At 47.1% G+C, this 17,513-nt stretch overlaps 1 protein-coding gene across 2 annotated transcripts in view; it reads left to right on the forward strand.

Moving 5' to 3' along the window:
- SAMD4A (sterile alpha motif domain containing 4A) overlaps positions 1 to 17,513 on the forward strand; it is a 162,946-nt gene that overhangs the window by 95,263 nt on the left and 50,170 nt on the right. The window contains exons 4-6 of one of the 2 annotated variants that reach the window (XM_081861034.1): positions 2,067 to 2,330; positions 10,943 to 11,052; positions 12,337 to 12,423. In XM_081861034.1, the coding sequence (XP_081717160.1) occupies positions 2,067 to 2,330; positions 10,943 to 11,052; positions 12,337 to 12,423 (461 nt within the window). The remainder of the gene's footprint in view (positions 1 to 2,066; positions 2,331 to 10,942; positions 11,053 to 12,336; positions 12,424 to 17,513) is intronic. The other variant, XM_081861035.1, reaches the window with a different exon arrangement.

Here is a 17,513-nt window from a genome sequence, read left to right on the forward strand (position 1 = left end):
GTATTCTCTCATTCCTTCTGTTGCTCATATTTCAAATCCTGCTTGCGACTTCACCATACTATAACATTCCCTTAAATAGCCCGAGAGGGGCTTCCATGCTTCCCCAAAGATAATCCTGACTTTTGCACTGTAGGCGGTGTTCCAGCCATACGCGAGAGGCATTCTCGCAACCCAAAGACACGTTCCGGGGAGGGAAAAGCACTTGAGGAAGATGTGGATCGGGGCCAGGCAGAGTTGGGTGGCCAGGACAGAGGCATGGCGTGGGCAGAAACCCCAGGGCCATAGAGAGAGGCTTTGAGGGCCACATTGGGTCCCTGAGCCAGAGGGTCCCTGTCCCTATGCTCAGTACGCAAGAATCGTACTTCTAGGCCTTGTTGATTTCAGTTGCAGGGGAAACTTAGCAAGGGGCAGATTTTTGCACCCGCATGATCGCTCTTTTCTGTTATTCCCCGTCATTTTATTTTAGCAACTACTGTGGCACCGGCCATCTGTCTGTACTCTGGGAGCTTTACGTCTTCCGTGGAAAGAGTTGCATTGCTGGAACAGCTCTTACCGCCAGAAAGTTCTTCCTGATGTTGAGTCGGAATCTCCTTCTTTGTAATTTGAATCCATCGTTTCAGGTCCTGGCCTCCGGAGCAGTTTGCTCCATCTTCCAGCCCTTTAGATCAGGCATAGGCAAACTCGGTCCTCCAGATGTTTTGGGACTACAACTCCCATGATCCCTAGCTAACAGGAGCAGTGGTCAAGGATGATGGGAATTGTAGTCTCAAAACATCTGGAGGGCTGAGTTTGGGGGTATCTGTTTTAGATACTTGAAGATGACTCTCATGTCGCCTCTCAGTCTTCTCTTTCGTCGTCTCCTTCAACCGTTCCTCATAAGGATTGGGCGAGGATCTTACAGACAGGGATGGGCCAAGGCAAGATGGGGTCGGGGGCTGAGGCGTAGACCCCAAGAAAGCAGGTGGTGGAGGAAACCAGGGACAAGGGCAAGGGAAGCGGAGCGGGCCCACTCAGTCACCGGCTCGTCTACATGTTATATTTCCATCTCCTCTTCAAAGTGCAGCAAGCTTTTGAGTTTAACAGAACTCCTCCTCAGACAAAATGAGTATTTGGAGCACCAAGAGGAATTGAGTAAGCCAATTCTAGGGCCCGTTTTTCCTTTCCGTCCAGAGACAAATTCCACACCAGACACCGAAAGCCCTATTAATTTGGTTTTCAACAGCAATGGCTCTTCCCCAACCCGCGCAAGAATCCTGGGAACTGTGGTTTGCTGAAGGTACCGAGACTCATTAGGTGAAAGCTACAATTCCCAGAGTTCCCTGGGAAGAGGGGTTGCTTGTTAGACCACTTTGGGAATCGTACGTCTGCTAGGGCAAAGGAATAGGAGTCCCTTAAGGTTGCAGAGAGTTGCTAGGAGACCTCTGTTCCCCTCAGAGAGCTGCAGTTCGCTCGGAAGAGGCGCTGGTTGTTAAAGCGCTCTGGGATAAGATAAAACTTTATTCGCATTAGCAAATGGCCACAGCAATAGTAAAAAATTACAGTATACAGTGGTACCTCGGGTCACATACGCTTCAGGTTACATACGCTTCAGGTTACAGACTCTGCTAACCCAGAAATAGTACCTCAGGTTAAAAACTTTGCTTCAGGATGAGAACAGAAATTGCGCTCCAGCAGCAGCAGCAGGAGGCCCCATTAGCTAAAGTGGTCTTCAGGTTAAGCATAGTTTCAGGTTAAGTACAGACCTCCGGAACGAATTAAGTACTTAACCCGAGGTACCACTATACGCAGAAAAGGAAATTTGAGATTAGAGCACAGTTTAAAGTCCTGAATCAGCCATCAGTTAGTGGCCCTTATTCTCTGGGAATTGTAGCTCCAGCGGGCGTCTCCTAACATCTCAAACTACACTTCCCAGAATTCATTGGGCAAAGCCGCGGCAGTCCACCAGTTGCTCCATCTTGTGCCTCTGGGTCTGGCAGAGCGACCGAAGCATTTGGGTCGGAGGGGGTGGCGGTGGTGAGCAAATACCTTGTTTTAATTTTCTGTTCCCTGCTTTTTGTTTGTTTCAGTTCTCTCGAGCCAGACCCACCACAGCCCTTTGAAACGGTCTGTGTCCCTTACCCCGCCCATGACCGTCCCCAACCAGCCCCTAGGACACGGGTGGCTGTCACATGAGGACTTGCGAGCTAGAGGACCGCAAGGCATCCCTTCTGATCACGCCCCCCTGTCTCCTCAAAGCAGTGTAGCCTCTTCGGGAAGTGGTGGGAGCGAACACTTAGAAGATCAGAATTCTGCGCGTAACACATTCCAGGAAGAAGGGAGTGGTATGAAAGGTGAGTGGCGAGAAAACCAGGTTCCCCCGTCCTCCTGTTTGCGTAATACAGTGGTGCCTCGCAAGACGAAATTAATTTGTTCCGCAAGTTTTTTCTTCTTGCGAGTTTTTCGTCTTGCGAAGCACGGTTTCCCATAGGAATGCATTGAAAATCAATTAATGCGTTCCTATGGAGACCGCTTGCCAGGCTGGCGGTGCGGAGAAGGGCTTTTCTCCCCACCGCAAGCCTTCAGGACAGGTACGGGAACAGAGGGGAAGGCGCGCAGCGCTTTTCCTCTGTTCCCGGGGCTTGCAGTGGGAGGAGGGTTTTTCCTCCCCACGCCAACATTCAGAACAGCATTCTGAAAGTTGGCGGTGGGAAGGAAAACCCTCCTCCCACCGCAAGTCTTCAGGACAGCCATCCCAAGGCTGGCGCGGGGAGAAGGTCTCTCCGCCCCACCGCCAGCCTTCGGAGCAGCCATCCCAAGGCTGGCGGCGGGAGGAGGTCTCTCCGCCCCACTGCCAGCCTTCGGAGCAGCCTTCCGAAGGCTGCCGGTGGGGAGGAGGTCTCTCCGCCCCACCACCAGCCTTCGGAGGAGCCTTCCGAAGGCTGCCGGTGGGGCAGAGAGACCTCCTCCTGCCGCCAGCCTTCGGAGCAGCCTTCCGAAGGCTGCCGGTGGGGCGGAGAGACCTCCTCCTGCTGCCAGCCTTCGGAGCAGCCTTCCAAAGGCTGGCGGCGGGAGGAGGTCTCTCCGCCCCACCGCCAGCCTTCGGAGGAGCCTTCCGAAGGCTGGCGGCGGGAGGAAGTCTCTCCGCCCCACCACCAGCCTTTGGAGGAGGTCCGAGGACAGTGGGGAAGACGCGCTGCGCTTCCCCGCTGTCCCGGAGATTTCCCTATGGGCTTTCGTCTTGCGAAGGAAGCCCATAGGGAAATTCGTTTTGCGAAGCGCCTCCAAAACGGAAAACCCTTTCGTCTAGCGGGTTTTCCGTCTTGCGAGGCGTTCGTCTTGCGGGGCACCACTGTATTCAGCCACTTATTATTGAAGGGAAGTGCGTGGAACAGGTCTCGGTGTTTCAATTTCTGGGAATGGAGTTGAGAGACGACCTAACCTGGGGAGAAAACAGCAGAGACCTGATGAAGAGAGCACAGCAGAGGTTATATTTTCTGAGAATCCTCCAGAAAAACAATCTCTCAAAGGACCTGTTGATGGCATTTTACCGTTGCACTGTGGAGAGTGTGTTAACTTATGGCCTGTGTGTGTGGTTTGGGAGCTGCACGGCCAGGGAAAAAACAATGCTATCCAGGGTTGTAAAGACTGTGGAGAGAATAATTGGGTGCACTCTTCCCACCTTAGATCAAATCTATGCTGCCAGGTGCCATAAGAAAGTGGCAGAGATAGTGCAGGATAGTGCGCACCCCGGAAATGATCTCTTTCAGCTTCTGCCTTCTGGAAGAAGGTGTAGGGTTGTAAAGGCCAGGACTAGCCGCCTGAGAAACAGTTTCTAAGCAAATGCAATTCGGGTTCTAAACGCAGCATAAGGGCTCTCTATTGTATAGTGTATTTTAAAATGGGGTTTCGGAGTTTTTAGGGGTTTTTGAATGTTTTATGTAGTTTTTCAATTTCATTATTCTGCATGGGACAGTGACAATAAAGATATTGTATATCGTATATCGTATAACAACATAAAGCAGAACGTCCCGGATCAGGCCCGTGGAGCGCGGCGCCCGCAAGCAGGACCCCAGCGCTCTCTCACTCTCCCCTCCAGCGGTTTCCAGAAACTGGTGTTCAGAACTCAGCCAGGTGGGCGGGGTATAAGTAATAAAAATTATGACAATCATTTGCTTCCACCAACAGTGGAGGCAGGGCACGGCCATCAAGGCTTGTGGCCATACATAGCCTTCGAAGACAAAACTTCGTTAAAGTGTAATCACCAAAAAAGAAAGTCAGCAGGAGAGCTGAGAGTTTTACCACTCCAGTTTCACTTCGTTTCGCTTTTAATTTGTATGCTGCTTTCCTGTAGACGAGGTGGTTGGCAAGTTAATCTTTCTTTATGTTAGAGTTGCCTAACAGCCAGATGATGGGTATTGTAGTCCAAAAACAGCTGGAGAGCCCAGTCTGAGAAATCCCAGTATGGAGAATGTTAATAATAATACAGTGGTACCTCAGGTTAAGTACTTAATTCGTTCCAGAGGTCTGTACTTAACCTGAAACTGTTCTTAACCTGAAGCACCACTTTAGCTAATGGGGCCTGCTGCTGCTGCTGCGCCGCCGGAGCACAATTTCTGTTCTTATCCTGAAGCAAAGTTCTTAACCTGAAGCACTATTTCTGGGTTAGCGGAGTCTGTAACCTGAAGCGTATGTAACCTGAAGCGTATGTAAACTGAGGTACCACTGCAATAATAATAATTTATTTATACATACATACATACCCTGCCCATCTATCTAATCGTCAGATAGTTGTTTATTTCCTTGACATCTGATGGGAGGGTGCCACCACCGAGAAGGCCCTCTGTCTGGTTCCCTGTAACCTCACTTCTCGCAGGGAGGGAACCGCCAGTGTCCGGGCTGAACGATGAGGGTGGAGACACTCCTTCAGGTATACTGGGCCGAGGCCGTTTAGGCCTTTGAAGATCAGCACCAACACCTTGAATTGTGCTTGGAAACGTACCGGGTGCCAATGTAGGTCTTTCAGGACCGGTGTTGCCTCCTTCTCCTGCTTCTAGGTTTCATGAAGGCATCTGATTGGCCACGACAGTATGATGAACATCTGGACCTTTGGTCTGGTCCAGCAAGCCTCCCTCATGTGATTTGTCTGCATAACTTGCAAGGGTGCAGATTTCCCCCCCCCCCCTTGGCATATGCATATGAATAGGCCTCCCTCTGTTAGAAATACTTACAGGCTTTCTTAATGGCGTTCCATGTGTTCATCAATCTGTGCTGCCTCAATGGCACGCTCCATGGAGGTTTTAACCATTCCCATCTGCCTCCTTTTGTCACCAGCCTAGCTTGAAACGGACACTCTCCCTTCTAGTCTGTTGTTTTGTGTTTTCACGAGAGAAGCGGCCTTTTTTGGACTTGCGCTTTTTTCCCTCGTGGCGCCGTTTAAAAGTGGATTAAATTAATTCCCCTAGGAAGCTAGCTGCGTGTGGCTGTTCTCTTTTTAATTTCGACTAAGCAATGCCAGCGTGGACCAGAGATTCTTTTCGAGAAAGGCACCCGAAAGGGGATGTTCAGTACCGAGGACGACACAGCAGGCCTCATAAATCAATCAGTGGACAGCTGCTCATTTGCATGTTATAATTAGCAAAGTTGATGCCACCGAGTAAGTGTTTGTGGACTGTATCCCAAGATGCCTTGTGCCCATGATGGTCCCAACAGCGACTAAGACGGAGCAGAGCCAACTGTTATTAACTAGTTAAATTGTTTTATTTATTCATTCGTTTTCTCTGTTTTATTTACCCCACCCTTTAATCTTCCTGGGAACCATATGGGGGAGTTAGGCTGCTGCGAGAGTGACTGGCACTGGGGCATGTAGTTAGCATTGTGGCTGAACTGGAATTCATCTCACCCACACTGTGTCCTCAAATTCTCACAAATTCAAGCAGTGGTTCTTACAGCACAAAGCAGATATCTTTAGCTTCTCTCGAACCTCTCTGCCTTCTTCCTTCCTGTCTGTCAGTCAGTCACACTGCTACCTTTACATTGTAATTACCATATTTTTTGCTCTATGAGACTCACTTTTCCCCTCCTAAAAAGTAAGGGGAAATGTGTGTGCGTCTTATGGAGCGAATGCAGGCTGCGCAGCTATTCCAGAAGCCGGAACAGCAAGAGGGATTGCTGCTTTCACTGCGCAGCGATCCCTCTTGCTGTTCTGGCTTCTGAGATTCAGAATATTTGTTTTCTTGTTTTCCTCCTCCAAAAACTAGGTGCGTCTTGTGGTCTGGTGCGCCTTATACAGCGAAAAATACGGTATCCATGTTTTGAGAGTAGCTCAAAAAGTCTAGTTGCCAATGGTGGTGATGGCAATGCTCAGCTGCCCTCCCAACATCTGGGTCGCTGTTGTTTACCAGCAAGGAGACACCGGAGGCAGCAGGAAGGTCAGCACAGTACAAATGCTCTTCTGGAGCCCTTTGGTACAGCGGTTCTCAACCTGTGGGTCCCCAGATGTTGTTGGACTACAACTCCCATCATCCCTGAGCTCTGGCCTTGATAGCTAGGGGTGATGGGAGTTGTAGTTCAACAACATCTGGGGACCCACAGGTTGAGAAAGGCTGCTCCATAGCATCTCCTGTTGTTTCTGGGAGCTGTCCCAGGTCCGGCAGTTCCTGGATCTCACCAGGTGCAATGAAGCCCTCTTGGTGGATCGGGGAATGCAGTGGACACAGTGTATCTTGATTTCAATAAGTCTTTTGACAAAGTCCCCCATGATATTCTTGCGAAGAAGCTGGTAAGATCTGGGTTGGACAAGGTAACCGTTAGTTGGATGTGCAGCTGGTTGACTGACTGAACACAAAGACTAATTAATGGTTGTGGGTTAAACCACAGAGCCTAGGACTTGCCGATCAGAAGGTTGGCGTTTCGAATCCCCACCACGGGGTGAGCTCCCGTTGCTCGGTCCCAGCTCCTGCCAACCTAGCAGTTCAAAAGCACGTCAAAGTGCAAGTAGATAAATAGGTACCACTCCGGCGGGAAGGGAAACGGCATTTCCGTGTGCTGCTCTGGTTTGCTAGAAGCGGCTTAGTCCTGCTGGCCACATGACCCGGAAGCTGTACATCTGCTCCCTTGGCCAATAAAGCGAGATGAGTGCCGCAACCCCAGAGTTGGTCCCGACTAGACCTAATGGTCATGGGTCCCTTTACCTTTACAGCATCTTGGAAAAAAGTGACAAATGGGGTGCCCCACTGGTTCTGGGCCCATGGTTGTTCAGCATCTTTATAAACGACTTGGATGGAGGAATTGAGGGGATGCTCATCAGATTTGCAGACGACACCAAACTGGGAGGGGGAGCTAACACCGCAGAATCAGGACTAACAAAATGAATTTCAATAGGGACAAATGTAGGGTTCTGCACTTAGGCAGGAAGAACCAGCTGCACCCATATAAGATGGGAGACACCTGGCTTGTATGGGGAAAGGATCTAGGGGTCTTGGGGGAATGCAATCTGGACATGAGGCCACAGTGTGACACAGCAGCAAGAAAATCAAATGCAATTCTAGGCTGCATCAAGAGAAGTATAGTGTCCAGATGGAACATGTAAAAGTTCCATTCTATTCTGCTTTGGTGTGAGAACCCCACATGGAGTTCTGCGTCCAGATCTGGGCACCACAATTAAGAAGGATGTTGACAAGCTGGAAGGTGGGCAGTGGAGGGTGACCAGGATGATGAAGGGTCTAGAAACCAAGCCTTGTGAGGAACAGTTGAGGGAGCTGGCAATGTTTAGCCTGGAAAAGAGGAGACTGAGACTGAGAATGAGAGCCATCTTCAGATATCTCAAGTGCTGTCACATGGAAGAAGGAACAAGCTTGTTTTCTCCTGCTCTGGGCGGGTAGGACTCGAACCCATGACTTCAAGGAGATTCTGACTAAACACCAGGAAGAACTTTCTGACAGCAAGAGCTGTTCAACAGTGGAACGGTCTCTCTCAGGAGGTTGCAGCCTGGAGGTTTTTAAGCAGTGGTTGGATGCCCATCTGATACGGATGCTTTAGTTGAGGTTCCTGCATTGCAGGGGGTCAGACTAGATGACCCCTGGGTTCCCTTCCAACTCTACAGATCTATTATTCTTTCCCCCCTGGACTCTTCTTCCTTGCTGTCCCCTGGTGGCTGACCTCTGCCCTATACAGTCGTACCTTGGTTGCATGGCGAGTTCCCACTCCCTCCCAAGTGGAAACAATGACACATGACACAATTATTAAGGTTAATGGGCTAAATAAGGCCACAACTTTATTGGTTACAGGTGATGAGTGGTATTGGCTTAGGCATTGGTCCTAACCCACTACAGTGGTACCTCGCAAGACGAAATTAATTCGTTCTGCGAGTTTTTTTGTCTTGCGAAGCACGGATTTTGGAAAAGCTTCAAAAGTCTTCAAAAACCTCAAAAAAGGCTACCACACCGCGTGCTATGAGTTGCTCCTCGAAGTCAAGTCGCAACTGCACCCCCTGAATGCACGATTTTAAGAAAAAGGAAACAAACTTGCAAGACAAAGGAAACAAACTTGCAAGATGTTTTCATCTTGCGAAGCAAGCCCATAGGGAAATTCATCTTGCGAAGCAACTCAAAAAATGAAAAACTCTTTCGTCTTGCGAGTTTTTCGTCTTACGAGGCATTCGTCTTGCGAGGTACCACTGTATATCCGACTTCAGCCCATCTGCTTGAAATCCGGGAAGGGTTAACCACCAGTAGGGGGAATCCTGCACATCAACTAGGAACTCCCCTGGGGTCACCGATTGTGGGTGTGCCTTAGGCCCTCACCTCCCAAGGCTTTGGACAGGGCCATGCCCCCCAGAATCCTTTATCAGACTACCCTTCAAAATGTGGGGCAGGTGCTGGCGTTATCTCCCCTCTTCCAACTACAGAAATATACCAATGCCTAACCGCCAACACCCAGAAAGTTGTGACGATTTGCTATGAGGTAGGCGAAAACCGGGACGTGGGTGGCGCTGTGGGTTAAACCACAGAGCCTAGGACTTGCCGATCAGAAGGTCGGCGGTTCGAATCCCCGTGACGGGGTGAGCTCCCGTTGCTCTGTCCCTGCTCCTGCCAACCTAGCAGTTCGAAAGCACATCAAAGTGCAAGTAGATAAATAGGTACCACTCCGGCGGGAAGGTAAACGGTGTTTCCGTGCGCTGCTCTGGTTCTCCAGAAGCCGCTTAGTCATGCTGGCCACATGACCCGGAAGCTGGGAATCCCCCCAATCGTGCGGGGCCTGGGCTCCAGCCCCCGCACGCGTGGTGGGGCCGTGAAGCCCACAACCCCACCTCCTCTGAAGGGCGGAAGTGGCTATCCCAAACGCCTTTGTACTTGGACATTTTGGCTCCTGAATGCCGCAAACCTGGAAGTGAGTGTTCCGGTTAACGAATGTTCTTTGGAAGCCGAACATCCGACGGGGCTTCCACAGCTTCCGATTGGCTACAGGAGCTTCCTGCAGCCAATCAGAAGCTGCGCTTTGGTTTCTGAATGTTTTGGAAGTCGAACGGACTTCCAAAATGGATTCCGTTTCACTTCCAAGGAAAAACTGTTTTTGGGTTCTGATTGGATGAGGACAGAAAGCCTCTACCTACACACTGGGTGTTCAACAAGCAATGCTAAGTAGCAGGAATAGGAACAGTATTAAATTTATTATCCACCCACCCTCCACCAGCTGATCCCAGGATGGGTTGCAACAATCCAAAATCCAGAACTTAAATAATCTAAAACCTTCTATTTATTCATTTATTTCCTCACAGTCATATTTATTCATTTCCATAATATTTGTATTTCTTTCTTTATTTTATAAACTTTGAGCACCACTGAATTGTAGAAAAGAAAACCCTCCGAGCTGTTTACAGGGGGGGGGAAATTACCACTGAAAAATTCGCAACCCTAACTTAAAACGTGCAGAAAGTTAAAACCGCAACAGAATAGACCAAAGCTAATTAAAACTCATACAAACTTCTAAACATCTGGGTAGACTTGTCTAAATAAGAATGTCTTCAGCAGACACCGAAAAGAGTTGCAGTGAAAGCGCCTGTCTGGTATCAAGAAGCAGGGAGTTCCAAAGTGTTACCACCACACGAAGTAATCGAGTGCTTACAGAATACACTGCTTGATTTTTTTTGAAAAAAACACCCTCAAAAAAATAAAACAACGAAATTATCATTGAAAGCAACTATCTGAAACAGTCAAAAGTTTAAAATCAGCGATAAATTGAAAACAAAAAGCACATCAACATTCTACATGTCTGAATTTTGTCTGAACAACAACACCAAAAATGCTTTTATCAGACACCGAAAAGCGTGCAGTGAAGTGCCGTCCATAGGCAGGGAGTTCCAAAGATTACTAAAAAGACCGGTTTTGTACAACCGCAGAATGTGTATTATGATTTGGCACTTGTAGCAGTGCTAGTTCCACAGATCAATGTGGTAGAGAAGGGCATACAATCTTACAAGGCAACTAGTCCCACAGAATAATAATAATTTATTTATACCCCGCCCCACCCAACTGGCTGGGTTTCCCCAGATTAAAGTTGTTAAGGGCTTTATACAGTGGTGCCTCGCAAGACGAAAATAATCTGTTCCGCGAGTCTCTTTGTCTTGCGTTTTTTTCGTCTTGCGAAGCAACCCTATTAGCGGATTAGCGCTATTAGCGGCTTAGCGGCTTAGAAAAAGGGGGGGGGGACTCGCAAGACTCGTAAGACGTTTTCGTCTTGCAAAGCAAGCCCATAGGGAAATTCGTCTTGCGAAGCGCCTCGAAAAACGGAAAACCCTTTCGTCTAGCGGGTTTTTTGTCTTGCGAGGCATTCGTCTTGCGGGGCACCACTGTATAGTAAAAGTAATGTCTCAAACATGTAGTCCTCTGTACCGTAGCTTTCCGTGCTCTGTTGTTCAACCCCATAAGATCTAACTTGTGCATTCCTCTCCGTCTCCAACTTGCAGATGTTCCTGCCTGGCTGAAGAGTCTCCGCCTCCACAAGTACGCTGCCCTTTTCTCCCAGATGACGTATGACGACATGATGTCACTGACCGAGTGTCAGCTTGAGGCACAAGTATGTCACCCAGCAAATTCATGAAAACTGTTTTACAGTGGTACCATGGTTTACGAACTTAATCCGTTCAGGAAGTCCGTTCTTAAACCAAAGCGATCTTAAAACAAGGCGTGCTTTCCCATAGCAGCGGGGGACTCAATTTACAAATGGAACACACTCAACAGGAAGCGGAACATGTTCTTATTCCAAGGCAAAGTTCACAAACTAAAACACCTACAGCATCCTTAATCCAAGTTGTTCATAAACGAAGCTGTTCTTCAACCAAGGTACCACTGTATGTATGAAATTACATACATACATACATACATACATACAGTGGTTGCGAACGTGATCCATGCAGGCTGCATGCACGTGCTGGTTGCGATTCGGCGCTTCTGCACATGTGCAAAGCGCAATTTAGCGCTTCTGCGTATGTGCGACCGCCGAAACCTGGAAGTAACCCATTCCAGTGCTTCCGGGTTTCGGCGGTCCGTAACCCAAAAAACGCAACCTGAAGCGTCTTCAACCCAATGTATGACTGTACACACATAACCCACCCATCTGGCTGGGTTTCCCCAGCCACTCTGGGCTGCTCCCAACAGAATATTATTATTAATAATAATGATGATGATGAGCTAAAACATCTAACATTGAAAACAGGACCGCCTTCAGATGTCTTCTAAAATCAAATAGTTGTTTATTCCCTTGACATCTGATGGGAGGGCGTTCCACAGGGCAGGCACTACTACCGAGAAGACCCTCTGCCTGGTTCCCTGTAACCTCACTTCCCGCAGTTAGGGAACCACCAGAAGGCCCTTGGAGCTGGACCTCAGCGTCCGGGCTGAACGATGGGGGTGGAGACGCTCCTTCAGGTATACTGGGCCGAGGCCGTTTAGGGCCTTAAAGGTTAGCACCAACACTTTGAATTGTGTTCGGAAACGTACAATTAAAATTAAATAGTTTCAATTGTATTATGAAGACAATCAATAGTTACTGTTTCAGATTTTATTGAGTTTTTATATCTTCCTTACTGGGTTGTGCAAACTGATATTTTGAATAATGCTTTTTTATAGGGTAGGAGGCTGCTGGGGGTGAGTTTTGTGGAATCGAGGGGACGGTATCCCCAAAAACTTGGGGAACCACTGGTCTGATAAATGGACTGAAGGTTTCAAGTTCTCTTGGGGTCTTCTACTTGTTGCTGAGCACCACCCTGAATTATATCTTGTAGTCCCATGTCTGCTTTGCAGTTGGTGGCCCACATGTGTGCGCATATACTAACACAGAGATCTACATTGTTCTTTTTAGAACGTTACCAAAGGTGCAAGGCACAAAATTGTGATCAGCATCCAAAAGCTAAAAGAGAGGCAGAATCTTCTCAAGTCCCTGGAAAGGGTGAGTTGACTCAGCTTATCCCTCAAAACTGTTGAGGTTTCGGCTGTTAACGTCAATTAAGTGTGTTAGTAATGAAGGTTCTCAATCTTCTTGTTTTTTGCTCCTACTTATGTCTCCTCTCTGCTCTGTGTGACAATGATTTCCTGCATGAGCTGCCTTGAAACATTTTTGCTTCCTCCCCACCCACCTGCGTTGCAATTGGCTAAGCTGCTATGATGTCACAGTATGTTCTAATTCCTCAGGGAAGAAGGGGACATACGGAGAGATGGGCCAGAAGTGAAGTAGAAAATGAAGAGTTGAGAACTGAGGGGTTGGGCAAGGAAGGAAAGAGGAAGAGGTCTGATGCTGTGGGCTTTGCCAATTTGGGAGTCTGCCAGTTTGGGACTCCCAGCAGCCTCAGGCCACATGATGGGACTCGTAGTCCAAAGGTTGTGGAGGGCACCAGGCTAGCAAAGGATGCTCTACAGAACAGTGTCTGTAAACAAGGACTAGAAGGGAGAATGGTTCTCATGAGTAAAGGAAGAAGGAGAAAACGAAAAATGAATATTGGAGACATTATTGCAATGCAAGTCTTTCTAAGAAGTCTTATTAAGCATCCCATCCCATTATATATTTTGTAAACCTTTCAGCTTGCCTGTTTACTATGCATTCAGACACCTCTTAAGATGTTGTTGTTGTTTAGTCATGTCCGCCTCTTCGTGACCCCCTGGACCAGAGCACGCCAGGCACTCCTGTCTTCCACTGCCTCCCGCAGTTTGGTCAAACTCATGCTGGTAGCTTTGAGAACACTGTCCCACCATCTCGTCCTCTGCCGTCCCCTTCTCCTTGTGCCCTCCATCTTTCCCAACATCGGGGTCTTTTCCAGGGAGTCTTCTCTTCTCATGAGGTGGCCAAAGTCTTGGAGCCTCAGCTTCAGGATCTGTCCTTCCAGTGAGCACTCAGGGCTGATTTCCTTCAGAATGGAGAGGTTGGATCTTCTTGCAGTCCATGGGACTCTCAAGAGTCTCCTCCAGCACCAGAATTCAAAAGCATCAATTCTTTGGCGATCAGCCTTCTTTATAGTCCAGCTCTCACTTCCATACATCACTACTGGGAAAACCATAGCTTTAACTATATGGACCTTTGTTGGCAAGGTGATGTCTCTGCTTTTTAAGATGCTGTCTAGGTTTCTCATCACTTTTCTCCCAAGAAGTAGGCATCTTTTAATTTCGTGGCTGCTGTCACCATCTGCAGTGATCATGGAGCCCAAGAAAGTAAAATCTCTCACTGCCTCCATTTCTTCCCCTTCAATTTGCCAGGAGGTGATGGGCCCAGTGGCCATGATCTTAGTTTTTTTGGTGTTGAGCTTCAGACCATATATTGCGCTCTCCTCTTTCACCCTCGTTAAAAGGTTCTTTCATTCCTCCTCACTTTCTGCCATCAAGGTTGTGTCATCTGAGATTAAAATTGCCAGAAGAAATATCAACAACCTCTTAAGATACCGTAACCTACTTTTGCACGATCAAGCTTTTGTCTGTTTTGATACAGTTGGGTGCCATTTTGAATCAAGATGGCGGACCGAACCTTTCAAAACTACTTTGATTAGAACCACTGGTTTCAAAACTGCACTAATAGTTTGGTTTCTCAGAATTCCTGAGGAGTGCCGGGCGCAAGGCTGCTAGTAAATAATATTGAGGAGTATGATAGGTCTTTGCCAAGAAAGGTCCGTATAGTTAAAGCCATGATTTTCCCAGTAGTGATGTATGGAAGTGAGAGCTGGACCATAAAGAAGGCTGATCGCTGAAGAATTGATGCTTTTGAATTATGGTGCTGGAGGAGACTCTGGAGAGTCCCATGGACTGCAAGAAGATCAAATGCATCCATTCTGAAGGAAATCAGCCCTGAGTGCTCACTGGAAGGACAGATCCTGAAGCTGAGGCTCCAAGACTTTGGCCACCTCATGAGAAGAGAAGACTCCCTGGAAAAGACCCTGGTGTTGGGAAAGATGGAGGGCACAAGGAGAAGGGGACGACAGAGAACGAGATGGACAGTGTTCTCCAAGCTACCAGCATGAGTTGGACCTAACTGCAGGAGGCAGTGGAAGACAGGAGTGCCTGGCGTGCTCTGGTCCAGGGGGTCACAAAGAGTCGGACACGACTAAACAACAATGATACGTTTATGGTTAGCTCACTACCCACCTCTGTTTGTGCCGTTTCAGTAGCTCGTCAGGGTGTCTGTCTGTGTTGGGTTAGCTCACGCCTCTGCTCCCCTCGTTTATAGTACATGACTTATTTAGGAATCCTGCAGAAGATAATGAAGCCGTAATAGATCCCTCTCCCTCTTGGCTCTTAAAGGCCAAGAAGAGGGAGCAAAAGTAGGCATGATTCATGTGTGATTTCTGAGCAGTTTCATGGTCTCTTCCCCCCGCTGCTCCCCTGCCCCTGTTGCGTCTGAAATATTGATATATTGATTTGGCTGTCATGAATACGCAAACGCAACCACAGTCGTGCTGCTACGTTCTCTGTAAAACAGAAGGCAATGAATCAAAGCTTAGTTGTTGGCGTTTTTCCACTGAGGCTGCAATCCTAAAGCGTATATACTAGTGAGCAAGCTCGAAGGAACATAGTGAGAGTCATAGGTAAACACGCATTAGGTCGATCCTGCAATTGTAAGGGTGTTGCTGCTTTTTTGAGTGGGATTAAATCACACACCACCTGGGAAATTTAGGACTTTTGGGGGATAAGGAAAGCAACAGGAAAATCCACTGGAAAGTGTGAGATAATACTCCTTTGATGCAATATCATCTAACTAACCACTACCTGCAAAAAAAACACAATAATAATAGTAATAAAAAAATTTATTTATATCCCGCCCTCCCCAGCCGAAGCCGGGCTCAGGGCAGCTAACAACAATCAACAATCAAACAATCAGATATTCACACATTCTAAAAATATTTCATTATAAAAATCAATTAAAATCAAATTAATGGCAACTAATTAAGCAAGATTCTATGCAGGTTGCCAGAGGAGGGAGTCAGGCTGCACCCTGACCAAAGGCCTGGTGGAACAACTCTGTCTTGCAGGCCCTGCGGAAGGATGTCAGGTCCCGCAGGGCCCTAGTCTCTTGTGACAGAGCGTTCCACCAGATTGGAGCCGCAGCCGAGAAGGCTCTGGCTCTAGTTGAGGCCAGCCTAACCTCTCTGAGGCCTGGGACCTTGAGGATGTTAGTATTTGCAGACCGTAGGTTTCTCTGTGGGGCATACCAGGAGAGGCGGTCCCGTAGGTACAAGAAACAGGGTCGTCTGGAAGCGGCATGAGCAAGAAGACTTTCAGAGTAGGACAGGAATAGCCCGTTAACAGGTTACTTTTACAGTAGTACCTTGGTTCTCAAACTTATTTTTTTTTTTTTATAAATATTTATTAAGATTTTTGAGTACAAATGCACAAATAATAAACAATCTTACTTCTAACACAACATAGTTTCATCATTTCTTTGGACTCCCTCACGTCTCCCGCTCCCATTTACATCATTAAAAGGTTTTTCCAAGCAAATTATCAACTTGTTTACGATCTTATATCCACTCATTTAAATATAATTCTCCAAATAGCAATTCTCCAAAAAAAATTATGTTTTCTTTAATCTCACTTATCATCAAATTCAAGTCTAATTTAGTGGTGGCCAATTTTTTTTATAATCTAGCATCCTTCTTAACATTCAGCCAGATTACAATGTTTTTGTAGATACATCTTGAATTTCTTCCAGTCTTCCTCCATCTTCTCTTCTCCCAGATCACGGATTCTGCCAGTCATCTCGGCCAGTTGCATATAGTCCATCAGCTGCATCTGCCACTCTTCCAGTGTGGGTAGATCTTGAGTTTTCCATTTTTTTGCGATGAGTATCCTTGCTGCCGTTGTTGCATACATAAAAAATGTTCGATCCTTCTTTAGCACCTTCTGGCCGACAATACCCAGAAGGAAGGCCTCTGGTTTCTTAGTGAAGGTATATTTAAATACCTTTTTCAGTTCATTATATATCATTTCCCAGAAGGCCTTCACCTTAGGGCATGTCCACCAGAGGTGAAAGAATGTTCCTTCATTTTCATTACATTTCCAGCATTTATTATCAGACGAATGGTATATTTTGGCAAGTTTAACTGGGGTCATGTACCATCTATATATCATTTTCATTACATTTTCCTTCAGAGCATTACATGCGGTGAAGTTCAGCCCAGTGGTCCACAACCTTTCCCAGTCCTCAAACATAATGTTATGCCCAATGTCCTGTGCCCACTTTATCATAGCCGATTTAACCATTTCGTCTTGTGTATTCCATTTTAACAGCAAGTTATACATTCTAGATAGTACCTTAGTCTTTGGTTCTAACAATTCTGTTTCTAACTTCGATTTCTCCACCTGGAACCCTAACTTTTTATCATTTTTGAAAACTTCTTTAATCTGAGCGTAATGTAACCAGTCTCGCACTTTATCCTTCATTTTCTCCAAACTCTGCAATTTCCAATTGTCTCCATCTTTTTCTAATATCTCCCAATATTTTGGCCATTTGGCCTCCATATTGGGTCTTTTTCGGGCCTTAGCTTCCAGAGGCGAAAGCCACCTCGGAGTCTTGTTTTCCAGTAAGTCTTTGTATTTTATCCAGACGTTAAACACTGCTTTCCTGACAATATGGTTCTTAAAGGCCTTATTGATCTTAACCTTGTCGTACCATAAGTATGCATGCCAACCAAAAGCATTGTTAAAACCTTCCAAATCCAGTACGTCAGTGTCTTCGAGAAGTAGCCAGTCTTTTAGCCAGCAGAAAGCTGCGGCTTCATAGTACAACTTTAAGTCTGGCAGGGCAAAGCCCCCTCTTTCTTTCGCATCAGTTAGTATCTTAAACTTAATTCTGGGCTTTTTGCCCTGCCAGACAAATTTAGAAATATCTTTCTGCCACTTCCGGAAGCACTCCGTCTTGTCCACAATTTGTAATGTTTGAAACAAAAACAACATTTTTGGCAATACATTCATCTTAATAGCAGCAATTCGGCCTAACAAAGAAAGCTTCAATTTTGTCCAACTGTCCAAGTCTCTCTTAATTTCAGACCAACATTTTTC

Source organism: Podarcis erhardii (assembly GCF_964252035.2).
Source record: "Podarcis erhardii genome assembly, chromosome: 1".
NCBI lineage: Eukaryota > Metazoa > Chordata > Lepidosauria > Squamata > Lacertidae > Podarcis > Podarcis erhardii.